The sequence below is a fragment of the Pseudophryne corroboree genome, chromosome 1, assembly GCF_028390025.1.
Source record: "Pseudophryne corroboree isolate aPseCor3 chromosome 1, aPseCor3.hap2, whole genome shotgun sequence".
In the NCBI taxonomy this organism is placed as follows: Eukaryota; Metazoa; Chordata; class Amphibia; order Anura; family Myobatrachidae; genus Pseudophryne; species Pseudophryne corroboree.
The window spans coordinates 615,959,108-615,978,143 of NC_086444.1; the positions used below are offsets into that span (position 1 = coordinate 615,959,108).

The following is a 19,036-nucleotide window of genomic DNA, read 5'->3' on the forward strand; positions in this document are numbered from 1 at the left end:
CAAATATCTCTCTGCGCATCTCGCATATAAAAGGAAAGCATCCTTTAATTGCTCTATAGTCAATAAAATACTGTCCCTATCCAGGGTATCGATATTTTCAGTCAGGGAATCCAACCAGACGACCCCAGCACTGCACATCCAGGCTGAGGCGATGGCCGGTCGCAGTATAACACCAGTATGTGTGTATATACTTTTTAGGGTAGTTTCCAGTCTCCTATCCGCTGGATCCTTGAGGGCGGCCGTATCAGGAGACGGTAACGCCACTTGTTTTGATAAGCGTGTGAGCGCCTTATCCACCCTAGGGGGTGTTTCCCAGCGCGCCCTAACCTCTGGCGGGAAAGGGTATAATGCTAATAACTTTTTTGAAATTAGCATTTTTCTATCTGGGTTAAACCACGCTTCATCACATACATCATTTAATTCCTCTGATTCAGGAAAAACTACAGGTAGTTTTTTCACCCCCCACATAATACCCCTTTTTGTGGTACTTGCAGCATCAGAGATATGCAAAGCCTCCTTCATTGCCGTGATCATATAACGTGTGGCCCTACTTGAAAATACGTTTGTTTCATCACCGTCGACACTAGATTCAGTGTCTGTGTCTGGGTCTGTGTCGACCGACTGAGGTAAAGGGCGCTTTACAGCCCCTGACGGTGTCTGAGACGCCTGGGCAGGTACTAACTGGTTTGCCGGCCGTCTCATGTCGTCAACTGATTTCTGTAATGTGCTGACATTATCACGTAATTCCATAAACAAAGCCATCCATTCCGGTGTCGACTCCCTGGGGGGTGACATCACCATTATCGGCAATTGCTCTGCCTCCACGCCAACATCGTCCTCATACATGTCGACACACACGTACCGACACACAGCAGACACACAGGGAATGCTCTTATCGAAGACAGGACCCCACTAGCCCTTTGGGGAGACAGAGGGAGAGTTTGCCAGCACACACCCAAGCGCTATAATATATATGGGAACAACCTTATATAAGTGTTGTTCCTTATAGCAGCTTAAATATATCCAATATATCGCCAAAAAATGCCCCCCCTCTCTGTTTTACCCTGTTTCTGTAGTGCAGTGCAGGGGAGAGTCCTGGGAGCCTTCCTCACAGCGGAGCTGAGCAGGAAAATGGCGCTGTGTGCTGAGGAGAATAAGCCCCGCCCCCTATTTCGGCGGGCTTTCCTCCCGTAGATTTAGATAACTGGCATGGGTTAAATACATACATATAGCCTTAATGGCTATATGTGATGTATTCTTTTGCCTTAAGGTATTAAAATATTGCTGCCCAGGGCGCCCCCAGCAGCGCCCTGCACCCTCCGTGACCGCTTGGTGTGAAGTGTGTGACAACAATGGCGCACAGCTGCAGTGCTGTGCGCTACCTTCATGAAGACTGAAGAGCCTTCTGCCGCCTGTTTCCGGACCTTCAATCTTCAGCATCTGTAAGGGGGGTCGGCGGCGCGGCTCCGGGACGAACCCCAGGGTGAGACCTGTGTTCCGACTCCCTCTGGAGCTAATGGTGTCCAGTAGCCTAAGAATCCAATCCATCCTGCACGCAGGTGAGTTGAAATTCTCTCCCCTAAGTCCCTCGATGCAGTGAGCCTGTTGCCAGCAGGACTCACTGAAAATAAAAAACCTAAAAAACTTTTTCTAAGCAGCTCTTTAAGAGAGCCACCTAGATTGCACCCTGCTCGGACGGGCACAAAAACCTAACTGAGGCTTGGAGGAGGGTCATAGGGGGAGGAGCCAGTACACACCACCTAATCCTAAAGCTTTATTTTTGTGCCCTGTCTCCTGCGGAGCCGCTATTCCCCATGGTCCTGACGGAGTCCCCAGCATCCACTTAGGACGTTAGAGAAAAAACAAATTCTAAGACTATAATTTTCTAAGAGCTCAGGAGAGCCCCTAGTGTGCATCCAACCTCGGCCGGGCACGAAATCTAACTGAGGCTTGGAGGAGGGTCATAGTGGGAGGAGCCAGTGCACACCAGGTAGTCTAAGATCTTTCTAGAGTGCCCAGCCTCCTTCGGAGCCCGCTATTCCCCATGGTCCTTACGGAGTTCCCAGCATCCACTAGGACGTTAGAGAAAAAGGGGATGGAGATAAAGTACCAGCCAATCAGCTCCTAACTGCCATGTCACAGGCTGGGTTTGAAAAATGACAGTTAGGAGCTGGTTGGTTGGGACTTTATCTCCGTCCACTTTATCTCCACCCAAGGCTTAGTAATAGACAGCTATGGATGGTTGGTAATCCATGAACTAACGACTACAGGGCCCATTTATCAATTATTGATAATCAACGTGATCTGGGCATAATATTAAAACCCACTTCAGCTGGATGTATTAATAAAGCACCCGCAGGGCAGAAGCTCCAAGAGCATTCCGGAAATTGATAAATCTGGCAGCATCGCATCCCCCATAAAAACCTATAGGGGATGCGGCAGCCGGCAGGAATGGAGGGATCACAGCAGGTATAGGAGATATCTGCTGCGGTCTATGTTACATACATTCGGGGGATACTTAATACTTGCGGTTAACCCCCAAAAATGGGTGTTTGAGGAAAATGCTGCAAATATTGTTTTAGAAATGGGCCCATATGTCTTTCTAAATTTTCAGCAGCCTATTTAGCACTGATTTCTAGTCAATCACTGCCACTTCTATAAAACATGACTTTCTTACCAGGCCGCTCTGTTCCTGTCCCATTACTCTCTGCAAATTTCCTGATCAGCTTCTCTATGGCCACATTTTCCATGTTATGTTTGAACTCTTCCTGAACCTGAGAAAATGCAGAAACTTTGTATGAGAGAAACCGTTCTCAACTATAAGCCGAGGGTAAAAGGAAAGCAAGATAATATGAGAGGAACCTAGCAAACAGTGTAAAGATTGCTGTCCTGAAGGCAATACACTGTGCCAGGACAAAATAATAACCGACTGTGATAAAGTCCCCCCAAAAAATGAATGATGACGAAAGGAATGTGCGAGACTCAAGAGAAAAGGAGGGTGTCTGCAAATTGATTATTACAGCTTAGCTGTACAAGGCTTACAGGTCTTCCTTTAACAGTGAACAGGCAATTTATTCTTTAGCAGGTTGCATAAATTACATACAGTATGATTGCTTGTTTTGATTTATCCTTTTTTAAAGTTTGGGTTATGGAAAGATTTTGTGAGCTACATTTTTGATGCCCTCAAGACAAACAAACAGACACAAAACGGCAAAAACTTTAGTTAAAAAAGTAAGCGGCAAGTTTATTCAAGGCAAAACCCAGTGTGCTGGGTAGGACAGCATATAAATCCATAAAGGGTTTGTCTGGTATTTAAAATATTTAAAATAAAAAAAAAAACCACTCCATATCAGGCCCTATGGGTGGCAATCAACAGTGATAGGTGAATTTATATGTCCCAGTTTTTAGTTAAATGTGTAACAGGATCTTGTGATCTACTGCTTACATTTTGCAATTTTTTGATGAGAAACGTTCTGGATTGGCTTCGTAAAAGAATATGAATATATATATATATATATATATATATATATATATATATATATATATATATATATATATATATATATATATATAAAGGAAGCCCTGATTTCAGATGTAATATTTTCTGCAGATGAAAGTTTCTTTAGTTATACTGCCACCATGTGGATTCAGGTACTTAAAACTTCATAGTACAGGTTGTATTGAGACAACTAACACTGTATATCTTTGTACTGTATCTTCTAACTTTTTAAAATAATTGGGTGACAAGTTTTCAGGCGTTCACAGCAAATTGATGCATACTGTACATGTTATTTAAACCTGTTGGGAAAAAAGGATTTCCCATGTTAAGTATGACATTTAATGTAGGAAGCAATACATGCTGACAGGACTTCAGAAATGGTAAAATGAGAGTGCCATGTTGTCTGGCTCGATCAAAGGTTATTGACACAGCTAAGAGTATTGTTAAATATGTATTGTAAAATAAAACTAGACTACCTGATCTTCTGGAAAGATAAAAAATGAAGAGATAAAGTTCTCTTCTTGGTGCACTTAGGAACCCAGCGTGGGAGTAGTCAATCCCTTTTGGTGGCTGACTGGCACGTGACAATGAAATCGTTTAAATGTATAAAAAATTTAATTTATTAAAAACTGTAAATACACTTAAGTTTAAGCCCTTTTAGAGCAATATAGTAAAAAAATAAAGTATAAATATATTTTAGAAGTATTAAAAGGAATAGGTTTTAAATTAGTAACCACTACAGCAGATGGATGGACAAACCTAGCAGTATACCTGGGCACCCATATTTTATGTTACTTGAGTGGCGCATTGCAACTGGTGTACTGAATCTCTCATATTGCATAACGGTATTGACCAACATTTTCCAATTATTCACAAGAGTCCTTCTTGCCAACCAAGACCTGGCAATGATAACTTTAGCTAGTCACCAGACCAAATACATATTTGTATACAAAAAAATGCAGGTAATGTATGATGTATGCAAACCCCAGCCTCATCCCCAAAAGTAAGCCATTCCTGAGCAGCCAGAAATAACAGCCGATAGAGACATGGAGGCACTCTCGAATGCCCACATGGAGTATGCCGTCCAGCGTGCAGTAAAGCCTATAGTGAATGTGTAAATTAATATTCTGGAACATGGCATAGGCCGTTGCATCTCCAATACTTCCCAACATGCGAGACCACTCCACATCAGACAGGTTTCCCAAGATCTGCCTCCCACATATCCCAACTTACATTTGTTACCTATTTTAATCAGTTTGTCTATGCAGTTCCCTTATACTGGTCTCTTTTCAATGGCGTACCTATGTAGTATTGGACATTTCAGGTCCTTCTAGATAGATGTAAAGTATTAGATATTTGGATAGGAAATTTTGGTAGTACTAATTTCATTAATACTGAACCATGAAAAGTGTCTAGGTTTAAAAAGGAGCGGGGTTGCCCTTCTACTAGATATTAAGATATTCAGTTAAGCATAAAAAGTATCTCCAATGTTCTTAGAAACGGTGTCTCAAACAATGGGATGTGATGTGCTTCAAAACAGCGACCTCATATCGTGGTAGAAAGCTATTGGGGTCATGGGACTTCTCAGTTTATTCTAAAAGGTAGACAGCTAGAATTTTTCTTCTCACACTAGAAATGGTTTTAGTTGGTAAAATGAAAATGGTGGGGAGTCGCTTAGTCTACTACTGTTCTTTATTTTAAATGTAGAAGAAAGCGTCGTTACCTCAGACACACACTGAGGGCTTTTACATGGGTGGTATTCATGTGACCGCCGGTCTGCTGACCGACAGTCACAGGACCTCCTCCACCATCCCGCCGGCTCAGTATCCCGATGGTCGGCATGCCGACCAACAGGGATTATTTCCACTCGTGGGTGTCCACGACACCCATAGAGTGGGAATAGAATCCGCGGCGACCGCAGGTCGCCACCGAGCCCGCAAGGGGCTTGCTGCACTCACCCCTCCCCACCGGGATCCCGGCGTCGGCATGCTGCCGGGATCCCGGCGTCGGTAAGCTGACCGGCGGTCAGCCATACTACACCCCTTTTACATAATGACATTATCCAGGAGAGGCATTTGTTCTGTAATCAAAAAGGTTTTCTTATCTGCTCCATTACTGACCAGTCAACCTTATGGAAAGCTATTTCTGTATCCTCTAACAGAACAAATAATGAGTGCCCAGAGTTGTAGCATACTTTAGAGCAAAATCAAGAAGCTTCTCTACGGAGCTAGTAAACTGTAAAAGAGGGGATTTTGTTGATTACCGATTTGTCACACATCTAGCCTAAATACGCCATGCAGTGCAAGATGCCTGATGAGAGAAAGCCAGCAGGTTCTGTGCAACTCTGCTAACGGCAGGCATCTTTTGCCAAAAATGCATCATATTCGCAATGCAATGCGACTAGGATGCAAGAGGAGACTGCGCTGATTAATTTGATAAATGACACTTGTGTATTGTATTGAGACTAAGATGCATTTTTGGCAAAAATAAAAGCCTGATGCTAGAAGATTGTCACGGGGTGCAAAGAAAGTCTGCTTGCTATGACTGCAGAAAAGATGTAAGAGGACATATCTGTATTTTAAAATATAAAATACTACAACATTCAGGGCCTGTTCCAGCAATCAAAGTAGCTGTAGCTCAACCCCTGGGGCTGCTGCTGCCGGACCTCAGAAAGAGTCCGTAATTGAATCCCCCCCCCCAGCCCCCCGCATTCCTCCAGCTGCTAGAGGTCAACGAGCATAATCCCCCGTGGTGACGAGTGTGACACCCAAAGCATGAAACCCCTGGCAACAAGCATGGAACCCAGAGAATGAAACCCCTGGCAAAAAGCTGGTAATTTAAAAGTAATTGGAAGACTTACTGTGGGGCATAATGTATAATGGGCATTATGGTGTGTGGCATAATGTATCGCGAGCATTGTGGCGTGTGGCGTAATGCGTCACAGACTTTACGGTGTGTGGCATAATGTGTCAGGAGCATTGTGATATGTGGCATAATGTGTCACAGGATTTGCAACAATATCACTGTATTAATTAAATGTACTGTTGTCTTTTTAGAAAACGTTTATTTGATTTTCATTAAATGACCTTCAATTTTTGGTTATTAGTCAGATTATTTATTTATTTTTTAAATAAATTAGTAGCTCTTTAGTAGGTTTAATTTTTTTCTCGAGTAGCTCACACCCAATTAAGGTTGGAGACCATTGCTATAAGTAGATCCTTCTGACCCCCCGACCCCCTACTGTACATGCATAGCTCCTTTGATCATCCTCTCCAGGCTTAGGAAGTCACAAGAGAAAGTTCTGTGTAGCTCAAAATGCCACTTTGGTTGCATGTACAGGAAAACCACTGACGTGCAGTGGGTTGAGGCAGAAACTTTCCTGTCATACTAAGGTTTATGAAGAATAGAAGAAAAATAAAGACTCTGTGTTGGGGCACTCTTAACTTAAAAAATTGGTGTTCCCTATTCCCTACCAAGGAATACCAGGTGCAGTAAACACACTTGTTGAACAGCAGAAGGAATAGTTCCTTTTTCCCTCACTTTTTTCTTCATATTTTCTCCAGCTATACTGTAAATGCAAAATTGCTTTCTAACAAATATTTAAAATGCCCGCTCTAATATATATTGTAAACGCCTGCACCTCTTACTACCATGTGCCATGAATGTGCGCTATACATAGCAAAGCACTGAATCCCATAAGAGAAAACAATACACCCACACATTATCTGAGTTCCAAAGCTCATTGATGTATATATTTGTTATTAAAAGGATATGTATTCAATATATCACAATGTACAGTACACACATAATTACATGATTACAATTTATACAGTAAGCAATACATACAGTTACAGGCCATCATACAATACCATTATCTTTCTCATATAAATTCGTCTCTCCATATCACTCTCTCCCTCTCTGTAAAACCATGCAGGAACTGGGCAGACAGCATCTCCATCGTCTGGGACAGATCAGCAACTACCTCCTGTGTGATCAGCAATGTGTTATCTAGTTTTTGGGGGAGGGGACTTTCTCATTCATGATGAGTCACTGGTTTGTTCGTGTGCTGAACAGGTTCAGCCTTGGGGGACGTCTGAGGGGGCTGGCCTGAGTTTCCTGTCCATTGTACTAATAGAGTGATTTTAGCTTTCATACATTTAATCATAACTATTTGTTGCAATGTCCTACAACTTAATAACAAGTATCAAATGAATCTACACATTAATCTGGTTGCTTAAATACAAAATATGACAGGTGTATCTTGCTTCGTTCAAATAATACACATACATGACATTACTTCATTATATAATTTTAAATCACCATGTCTGGCGCTTGATATTATTATAATTATGTACTGTATGAAATAAGTGTTGAATCCATCTCTGTGGCATGTCCGTGTAAATGCGTGTGTTACCATATATTGCTGTGCTCGCTGCATGTATTTGCAAGTATAGCGACTTATATGTGTGTAGAGTTTGTATGTTTCTTTCTATGTAATATTTTTGACTTCGACAATACCTATCAAATAATTTATTTTTGGTATTTGTAAACACAATAGGCAATTGGGTGCCAAAAATGTGTTCACGCTATCAGAATAATTTTTTGCGTGGTAAATACAAGGAGGTGATAAATCAGTATGAGCAGCTCAGGAACAAATGGGCATTAAAACTCTTGCATACTTGTTTCATTGGTCAATTTCTGCAATTGCTAACTGCTGATACAATAGTAATATAATATTTTTTTATGAAGAAACTTTTTAATATTTTATCTCTAGCAGAATAGTAGTCACTGAATATTCTGCAGAATAAAAAGCCCTATGGTGACACCTCTGTTAAACATAAGAACAGATGGTAAGCAAACACCACACAAGGCAACAAAACAATATTTTTGTAATTGTATCCCTTATCCAAAATGCTTGGGACCAGAGGTATTTTGGATATCAGATTTTTCCGTATTTTGGAATAATTGCATACCATAATGAGATATCATGGTGATGGGACCTTAATCTAAGCACAGAATACATTTATGTTTTATATACACCTTATACACACAGCCTGAAGGTAATTTTAGCCAATATTTTTTATAACTTTGTGCATTAAACAAAGTGTGTCTACATTCACACAATTCATTTATGTTTCATATACACCTTATACACACAGCCTGAAGGTCATTTAATACAATATTTTTAATAACTGTGTATTAAACAAAGTTTGTGTACATTGAGCCATCAGAAAACAAAGGTTTCACTATCTCACTCTCACTCAAAAAAGTCCGTATTGGAGGGGCGTGGCTTGCAGCCTGAGAGAGCAGAGGTGTATTGGGTGAGCTCCTGCTGAAAGCCTATATATATTGAAGATATCAGCGGTGCTGGGGCTGCTAGTGCCCAGTTGTCACATCCCTAACCCAGGGCAATCGGAGTGAGGAAGTTGCGGAGCCGGGGAGCAGGTTTTTACTTGCACCTGCGGGTTGCGGCCTTCATCTCCCACAGAAGCCGGGGCCTCGATTTTATACCCCTACCAGCCGGACATGACGGATCTGCGGGAGCCGCGCGGCGTTCAGCGCCCTGGTTGTCTGCGCTCTCCCGTCCTCCCCGAGGACTCGCTCCGAGAACTGGAAATAGCACTCACAGGCCCCTGGAGCCGAACGCTGGACGGAGCCGCGGGGTGTCCGGAGGGATCTGGTATCGGCGGCCATATTGGGGGAGGCGAGGAGAGCCGCGCAGACACGGTAGGCGGCCGGGCGGCCCGCATTACACCATCCAGCGGGGTGCGTCCCTCAATGGGACTGTAGGAGAGCTGCGCTTCACTCCGGGGGACTCCTGAACCAACGTGCCTGCCGGTCCGGACCGGCTGCGGCTCGACGACGGCGGCCATCTTGAAAGAGTGCCAGTGCTGACCCCCGGGGACGTGGACCCGCCCGCCGGCCGTTTGTTCTGCCTATCGGACCCTCCGCTGCCGCTGTGCACTGCCTGGAGGCTCCCCCGACATCCCGGCCCTACTTACCATCCCGGGGGCTGACGACCTGCGACCAGCGTGTCCATCGGGAGAGACGCACAGCGGCCATCTTGCCGGATCCTCCTGCGGTCTTCTTTCAACATCTCCGCCTCCCATCTGCCGGACCGAGCGCTGGACGCCCTCCTGCCTCACGGGTGAGTCCTCGAGCAGCCCGCTGTCTGCCGCGGGACCCGCGACCTCTGCACCCTGCTCCCGCGAACTGCGGCCTAGTGGAGCCGGCGGCCCGCGATCCCCGGGCCCAACACGACCCAGCACTTTGTGCTTTGTGCCTGGGGGAGCCTGCGCTCCAGAGATACGGAACCGAGGGCCTCCCTCCCCTTGAATTACACTGCCGGTCTCCTGCTCCCACTGGGGCCCCGCTATACGCAGCTGCGGACCGCCCTGGCGCCACCATAAACGGGTCCAGTGGTAGGGGAGCCATCTCTGCTGGGCCACATTCACAGCCTATCCCCACTTTGCTTTAGCCTGGGGTGGAGGTCCCTCCCTGTCAGCCGCAGGTAGCCTCCATTACCTGGGACCCTCTGCTTGGGTCTCTGCGGGCCTCCGAAACAGGATAGGCGCCTGATCCACCTTGCACGCCCCTGGCTGCCCTCCCCGCCTACTGTGGCATCCGCTCCTTGGGAGCTAGCGCCCGCTTGGCTGTCCCGGGCTCAGTGGCTGGTTGCGGAGTTAGCTGCGAACCGTATTGCGGACGTATGGACTGATCCTGCTTCATGCGCTCCCCACTGGGGTGACCCACACGCTGTTACTAAACCTCTCTAACCACCCGGTGAGCCACATGAGGCTCATGTCTCCCTAATCATAGCGACCACGTAGTGACAGGGGGTCCTGCCGTATATATCGCATTATTCTACTATATTGATACGGGGCTCTGTGTTTACAATGTCTCAAAAGAATCGCAAGAACTCTCAGACACCTAAACCTAGTATCCTGCGTGCCTGGGAGAAAGCCGGCTCTTCTACCCGGAGCTCGCCGTCAATTGAACAATCCTTTGATTCTGCTGACGTCGCCAACTCCAGTGTCCCACTAACCACTCAGGATATTGTGGCTATTGTTAAGAAAACAATCCAGTCGGAAATGAGGTCAGTTTTAACTGAGTTCAGGTCCGAAATAGCCGACCTGGGCTCCCGCACGGACACGCTGGAACGCAAGGTGGATGACGTTTGCCAGTTTCAGACGGTGGTTGAACAGGAACTCTTGGACATTCGGGCTGATATGGAAGCGTACAGAGACCACCTAGAAGATATTGACAATCGCCAGAACAATATACGAGTTCGCAATATCCCTGAAAGCGTGTCCTCCGACTCTCTCCCCGAATACCTAGAGAACCTTTTTCTACAAATAGTTCCGGATGCCTCAGAGGCCCTTCTCCAGCTGGACCGTGCCCATAGGGCCCTTCGACCTAGACCGCCCCCGACTCAACCACCACGTGATGTAATTATACGTTTCCATTACTATGCTACCAAAGAACGAATCATGCTGGCGGCCAGGGGATCACCGCTGGTCTCTTATGCCGGCTCCCAGTTGCAGCTTTTCCAGGATCTTGCCCCCTCCACCCTCAAAAAGCGCAGAGATCTCGTCCATATAACCAAGGTGCTTCGAGCCCACTCCATTAAATACAAGTGGGGCTTCCCTTTTCAAATGCAGGTTACACAGAATGGGACGGCGTTTGCAGTCAAGACCCCGACGCAAGGGGCTGATTTGCTTAAGACTCTTGGCATTTTTGAGGATCTCCCTGAGTCGATCCGGGATCAGTTGTCGTCCTCTGTCTCGGGCCCGAGGGCCCCAGCCCCGTAATGGTCTTCCACTTGAACATTCGCAGATACCTCATGACTCAACTTTTGTTAAATGTGATTTCTATGGTTTCTGATCTCTCTCTCATTTCAATTTGCTATGTATTCACATTTGTTTTTCATACTCTACGTGTGGCCTGGTGGTTGTGACGCCATGGGCGGTGCTGTCCACTCGACGACACGCGAGAGTCACCTAGCTTTTTATTTCTAAAGCTCGTTTTCATGTTTGTCTCTGATTAGCTTGGTGTTTATCTGTTTTTATTCATATTATCCCGGTAAGATCGATGTCTGTTTAATATCTGATATAATCGCATGTTCTCTTCTGTCCCCTCATTATGTTTCTGGCGCTCACACTGTCCCTATTTGTCCCGATAATGCAACTCTGTTAGCTTCCTCTATCCCCCTGTCACTTGGTCGCTTTCACTATACCCTTTCCCCCCCCATGTTTCTCCTCACCTTCCTTGTTGTTTTGTTACCAGCCCACGCCCCTGACCAAAGGATGCGCCCGGACGGCGCCTATCCTTTATTTGTTAAACCCGGCCCTTCTACAGGAAAGGGTTTCTCCCTTCTGTATTTTTATACGGACTCTTTTCCCTTTTCTCTCTTTCCCTTCTCCTCCTCTCCATCTCTCCATCCCCGTAGTCGGTTCGGTCCCTCCCCGCCCTCCACTCTGCGTCACCCGCACCTCTTCCCACCATGACTTTGAACGTTATTTCGGTTAATGCTAACGGCCTTAACTCTCCCACCAAACGAGCCATGGCCATTCAATTATTTAATAGACGAAAGTCTGATATTGTTTTGATCCAGGAGACCCATTTTAAATCCCCACACCCCTCCATGTCTTGCAAACAATTTCCACACGTCTATTATTCAAACATGCCTGCCAAACGTAGGGGCACCGCCATTATGATTTGTCGAGGCCTCCCTATAACTGTTCACAATATTATCTCAGATCCCGAGGGCCGCTACATTATCCTTTCATGCTCCTATAACCAGGCTCCTCTGGTTTTGGCTTCCATATATGCTCCTAATGCGCAGCAGGGTTCTCTTTTTACAGCCTTTTTTTACAGCCTTTCCCGTCTCCCGACAGGCATGACTATAATTGGTGGAGACTGTAATGTTACTATGGACCCCGTCCAAGACAGGTCTCGTCCCGGTGCTACGACTTCTACTCCCACCAAACTGGCTAAGCGTCTACAAGCACACTTATCACTTTATAATCTGTATGACGGTTGGAGAACTTTGTACCCCTCGGCAAAGGGTTTCACTCACTACTCCCCACCTCATGACCTCTATACCCGTATTGACTATGTGTTTGTCGACCGGGACACGACCCGTAAACTCCTTAGTGCTCAGACGCTCCCCGTCTCCTGGTCAGATCACTCAGCTGTTCTGCTTAAAATTTCATCTTCCTCACCCCCCCTACCCGATTCTGGCGCCTAAATGAATCTCTCCTACTCAAGAAATGCACTGTTGCCGATATTACCACCGCCCTGAACAACTATTATGCAGACAATGCGACCCCGGACATCCCTCCCTCCTTGTTATGGGAAGCGCATAAGGCCACCATTCGAGGCCACCTTATAAGCCTCTCGGCTGCTCAAAGGAAAGTTGAAGCACAACGGATCCGTGACTTAGAATTAGAACTGGCTGCCCTGACCCTTTTGCATCAACGCCGCCCCAGAAAGAAAACTTATTCCAAACTCCTAGCAATTAAGGGGAAGTTGTCTCAAATTCTCACCAACAAGGCAGTCAAGGCACTCGTGGGCACGTCAGAGGTTCTACGAGAAGTCTGACAAGGCTGATACCTTGCTAGTCCAGAAACTTCGAGCGAAACGTACTCAAAACCGCATTGTCTCTCTACGCTGTGCTGACGGTTCCACCACGTTTGATCCGACACGAATGGCTTCCCAATTTCGGGACTATTACACAGCTCTGTACAACCTTCCGTCCACTTCGGACGCTGACTCTCCTCATGTCACTGAACTTCGAGACTATTTATCCTCTTGTAAACTCCCTAAGCTCTCTGAATCGGACGTGTCGACGCTTAATGCCCCCATCTCTACAGAAGAAATTTCGGCAGCCATTCAACAGCTACGCCGCACCGCAGCCCCTGATGGCTTTACTGCTCTGTATTATAAAAAATGTACAACCCCTTTACTCCCCATGCTTCAATCTCTGTTTAACTCAGTCCTGGACGGGGGTTCATTCGATGCGGCCACCACTAGGGCCAATCTTATCCTCATTCCAAAGCCTGATAGGGATCCTTTGGAGATGAAGAATTATCGACCTATCTCGCTCCTAAATGTCGACCTGAAGCTCTTCGCTAAAATCTTGGCTAACAGACTTGCCCCATTTTTGCCCTCTCTCATCCACCCCGACCAGGTTGGCTTTATTCCCTGCAGACAGGCTGCAGATAACACCAGGCGTCTCATCGACCTTATCCATTTGGCACAAGATAAGTTTCTCTCGACTCTGGTGGTGGCCCTCGACGTAGAGAAGGCTTTTGACAGGGTGGCCTGGCCATTCCAACAACAGACGCTTCTCAATATGGGTTTACATGGGGCCTTTTATAAAGGTGTCACATCGCTATATCAGAATCCCTCAGCCTCCATCTTAGTCAATGGCCTGTCCTCCGACCCCCTTCCCATACGAAACGGCACCCGACAAGGCTGTCCCCTTTCCCCACTACTTTTCGCCCTCATTATGGAGCCGTTAGCAGCTAGAATTAGACTGAACCGTAATATATCTGGTATCATGTCGGGAACCCAGAATCACAAGATTGCACTGTATGCCGACGACGTTATCCTTACCTTGACCGACCCTCATGCCTCCCTCCCACATTTGATGGAGGAGGTAGCTACATACAGTCGGTTCTCAAATTATAATATTAATTCGGACAAAACCGAAATCTTGGCCTTACATGTCGCGGACCCGGATCTTCGGCTCCTACAGGCCTCCTTCCCATGTACTTGGCAAGCTGATAAACTCAAATACCTGGGCATCTATTTAAATAAGTCCTATTCTGGTCTCTATGCGGCTAATTTTCCCAGGTTACTATCCTCTATTAAACATGACATGACCAATTGGAACAAATATATCCTGTCCTGGTTTGGACGAATGACGGCTGTTAAGATGACTTTACTACCCCGTCTGCTATACCTATGGCAAACTCTCCCCATCCACGTCCCCACTTCAGTTCTTAAAAATCTTCAGGCTGATCTTACCAGATTTATCTGGGCAGGGAGGAAGCCCAGAGTGAAGATGTGAATCCTTCAGAAGTACCGCCGGGAGGGGGGCTTGGGAGTTCCTGACCTTCTTAAATATTATAGAGCTGCTCACCTAACCTCGTGTGTCCTTTGGCACGATAATCCTGGACATAGAGTCTGGACACATTTGGAGGCTGCCACACTCCAAAGATATTCCCCCTATAGCTTGCTATGGTGTCGGCCGAATAGTCGTCCCCCCCGCTTCCTCTCTGTTGCCTACGGTGCGATTTACCCTTTCCATCTGGGACCTTTGTTCTCGGCTTTACCAGCTACGTTCCTTCCATTCTCTTCTCACCCCTCTGTGGAACAACCCTGGCTTCCCTCCGGGTGAGAACCATCTCGCATTTGATTCATGGACCAGCCATAATATACTCTTCCTTCTGGACATTGCCCCACTTCACACGTTCCCCACATTTGCTGACCTGCAATCCCGTTTCTCCCTCCCGCTTAACCTTTTACCAATTCTTACAGATACGTCACTTTTTTGCCTCTACTCCTAGACCACCATCCGTGGGAGGTAAATCGAGCTTTGAATCTCTGTGTTACACCTGTCGATCAACCAAAGGCTTGCTCTCAGCTATATATCAAATTTTGTTAGCTCACAATCTGCCCCTGAAGGAGCCGCATGAGACGGCTTGGGAACGGGAGGTGGGTGAAACTCTGACGCCAGAAGATTGGTCTGATATCAGGCAGGAAATTTCCATGAGCTCCATATCGGTTCGAATTAAAGAAAATGCCTACAAATTATACTACCGTTGGTTCCTGGTGCCTTCGCGCCTTCATTCAATCTATCCCTCCTGCTCGGATGGATGTTGGCGTCAATGTGGTCAACGCGGAACCCTGCTGCACATTTGGTGGAATTGCCCGCGGATTAAGGGATATTGGACTAGGGTACATAAACTTATTTTTAACATCCTTGGCCTAGTAGTCCCGATATCACCTTTCTATTCCCTGCTCTCACGTCCAATCCCTCACACTCCTCGCCAACAACAGAAGCTAACTAAGCATATTCTAAGTACGGCCAAATGTCAAATTGCGGCTAACTGAAATCTATGTCACCCCCTACAGTCCCTGCTACCATAAACGCTATATGGCAAACCTATAGACTAGAACGCATTACTGCGATACTCCGTGACACCCCAGACAACTTTATCGCTACATGGTCTCCCTGGACGACTTATTTTGGTGCTGAACCTCCGTTAGCTACTATATAATATAATTTACCATAATAACCTATTCAATTTGTATTACCCTGACGCACTGCTCCAGCGGTTGGGACCGACCGTCTATCCCCCCTTCCCGCCCCCTCTATTTCTCTCCCCATTTTTCACTCTTTTTCCTATTGCTACGTTTACTTATTGCTCTTTTCTTGTAGTTTGTATTGTTTCACTGAGAGATATTCCTCTGCCCTTAGCTACGGTTCATACTTTATGCGCATTGCCACCTCTTTGTGGTTCTTCATGCATAGGCGTACCTATTTGTTTGGCCTACCGCACTCCCGCTTTTATCTCCATGCAGATATACTGTTACTGTTATTTAGCTATTGAGTGCGATATGGGCCATTGTTTGATGCCTGTAATCCCTGCTTTACGACTATCTTGTTAAATGTTAAAAATCAATAAAAACTTTTTCTCAAAAAAAAAAAAAAAAAGTCTGTATTTTGGAATATTCCGTATTTCGGAATATTTGGATATGGGATACTCAACCTGTATATACAAAATAAGAGTTAACAGCATAAAGGCCACCATATAGGATACCACTATGGGAGTAGTAAGCCTGCCAAAATTATATGTATAAACGGACAGGCTTTTTCCCATCACATTATATAAAATAATAATAATATATATTTTCACTGAGGCATTATTTACTGTCTATCATTATTTAGCTTCTTGTTTGTCGCACTTATTTTAATAGGTTTTCAATTAAAAAAGTTAAAATTTTATCATCTACTAATTTTGTAAGTTAAGAGTCTTTTTTTTTTCTTCTATTCTTCATGTAACTTTCACTGACTCTGGGATCACCACCGACCCTGTATGAACACATAGTGTATAATTATCTCATAGTCGGTCTCGGACAGAAATCACTGAAGAGGTTTTGTCTAATATCTAACCAGTGCGGAAAAACCACCTTTTGTACTAATACGAAGGTTTATGCCAGAGTTTTGACTGTATAAAGTATATGAAAAATAATAAGAATTTACTTACCGATAATTCTATTTCTCGGAGTCCGTAGTGGATGCTGGGGTTCCTGAAAGGACCATGGGGAATAGCGGCTCCGCAGGAGACAGGGCACAAAAAGTAAAGCTTTCCGATCAGGTGGTGTGCACTGGCTCCTCCCCCTATGACCCTCCTCCAAGCCTCAGTTAGGTACTGTGCCCGGACGAGCGTACACAATAAGGGAGGAATTTTGAATCCCGGGTAAGACTCATACCAGCCACACCAATCACACCGTACAACTTGTGATCTAAACCCAGTCAACAGTATGATAACAGAGGAGCCTCTGAAAGATGGCTCCCTACAACAATAACCAGAATTAGTTAACAATAACTATGTACAATTATTGCAGATAATCCGCACTTGGGATGGGCGCCCAGCATCCACTACGGACTCCGAGAAATAGAATTATCGGTAAGTAAATTCTTATTTTCTCTATCGTCCTAGTGGATGCTGGGGTTCCTGAAAGGACCATGGGGATTATACCAAAACTCCCAAACGGGCGGGAGAGTGCGGATGACTCTGCAGCACCGAATGAGAGAACTCCAGGTCCTCCTTAGCCAGAGTATCAAATTTGTAAAATTTTACAAACGTGTTCTCCCCTGACCACGTAGCTGCTCGGCAAAGTTGTAATGCCGAGACCCCTCGGGCAGCCGCCCAAGATGAGCCCACCTTCCTTGTGGAGTGGGCCTTTACAGATTTAGGCTGTGGCAGGCCTGCCACAGAATGTGCAAGTTGGATTGTGCTACAGATCCAACGAGCAATCGTCTGCTTAGACGCAGGAGCACCCATCTTGTTGGGTGCATACAATATAAACAACGAGTCAGATTTTCTGACTCCAGCTGTCCTTGCAATATATATTTTCAATGCTCTGACAACGTCCAGTAACTTGGAGTCCTCCAAGTCACTTGTAGCCGCAGGCACTACAATAGGCTGGTTCAGATGAAATGCTGACACCACCTTAGGGAGAAAATGCGGACGAGTCCGCAGTTCCGCCCTGTCCGAATGGAAAATCAGATATGGGCTTTTGTAAGATAAAGCTGCCAGTTCTGACACTCTCCTGGCCGAAGCCAGGGCTAGTAGCATGGTCACTTTCCATGTGAGATATTTCAAATCCACATTTTTTAGTGGTTCAAACCAATGAGATTTTAGAAAATCCAAAACCACATTGAGATCCCACGGTGCCACTGGAGGCACCACAGGAGGCTGTATATGCAGCACTCCCTTAACAAAAGTCTGGACTTCAGGGACTGAAGCCAATTCTTTCTGGAAGAAAATCGACAGGGCCGAAATTTGAACCTTAATAGATCCCAATTTGAGACCCATAGACAATCCTGATTGCAGGAAATGTAGGAATCGACCCAGATGAAATTCCTCCGTCGGAGCACTCCGATCCTCGCACCACGCAACATATTTTCGCCAAATGCGGTGATAATGTTGCACGGTTACTTCCTTCCTTGCTTTAATCAAAGTAGGAATGACTTCTTCCGGCATGCCTTTTTCCTTTAGGATCCGGCGTTCAACCGCCATGCCGTCAAACGCAGCCGCGGTAAGTCTTGAAACAGACAGGGACCCTGCTGAAGCAAGTCCCTCCTTAGAGGTAGAGGCCACGGATCTTCCGTGATCATCTCTTGAAGTTCCGGGTACCAAGTCCTTCTTGGCCAATCCGGAACCACTAGTATCGTTCTTACGCCTCTTTGCCGTATAATTCTCAATACTTTTGGTATGAGAGGCAGAGGAGGAAACACATACACCGACTGGTACACCCAAGGCGTTACCAGCGCGTCCACAGCTATTGCCTGCGGATCTCTTGACCTGGCGCAATACCTGTCCAGTTTTTTGTTGAGGCGAGACGCCATCATGTCCACCATTGGTCTTTCCCAACGGGTTACCAGCATGTGGAAGACTTCTGGATGAAGTCCCCACTCTCCCGGGTGAAGGTCGTGTCTGCTGAGGAAGTCTGCTTCCCAGTTGTCCACTCCCGGGATGAACACTGCTGACAGTGCTATCACATGATTCTCTGCCCAGCGAAGAATCCTTGCAGCTTCTGCCATTGCACTCCTGCTTCTTGTGCCGCCCTGTCTGTTCACATGGGCGACTGCCGTGATGTTGTCCGACTGGATCAACACCGGTTTTCCCTGAAGCAGAGGTTCTGCCTGGCTTAGAGCATTGTAGATTGCTCTTAGTTCCAGAATGTTTATGTGAAGAGACGTTTCCAGGCTCGTCCACACTCCCTGGAAGTTTCTTC

The 19,036-nt window shown here is 45.9% G+C and overlaps 1 protein-coding gene across 7 annotated transcripts in view; it reads right to left on the reverse strand.

Moving 5' to 3' along the window:
* Positions 1–19,036, reverse strand: part of FCHO1 (FCH and mu domain containing endocytic adaptor 1) — a 325,680-nt gene that overhangs the window by 143,181 nt on the left and 163,463 nt on the right. For all 7 annotated transcript variants that reach the window (XM_063914421.1, XM_063914420.1, XM_063914422.1 and 4 more), the window contains one exon: positions 2,678–2,774. In XM_063914421.1, coding sequence (XP_063770491.1) covers positions 2,678–2,774 — 97 coding nt within the window. The remainder of the gene's footprint in view (positions 1–2,677; positions 2,775–19,036) is intronic.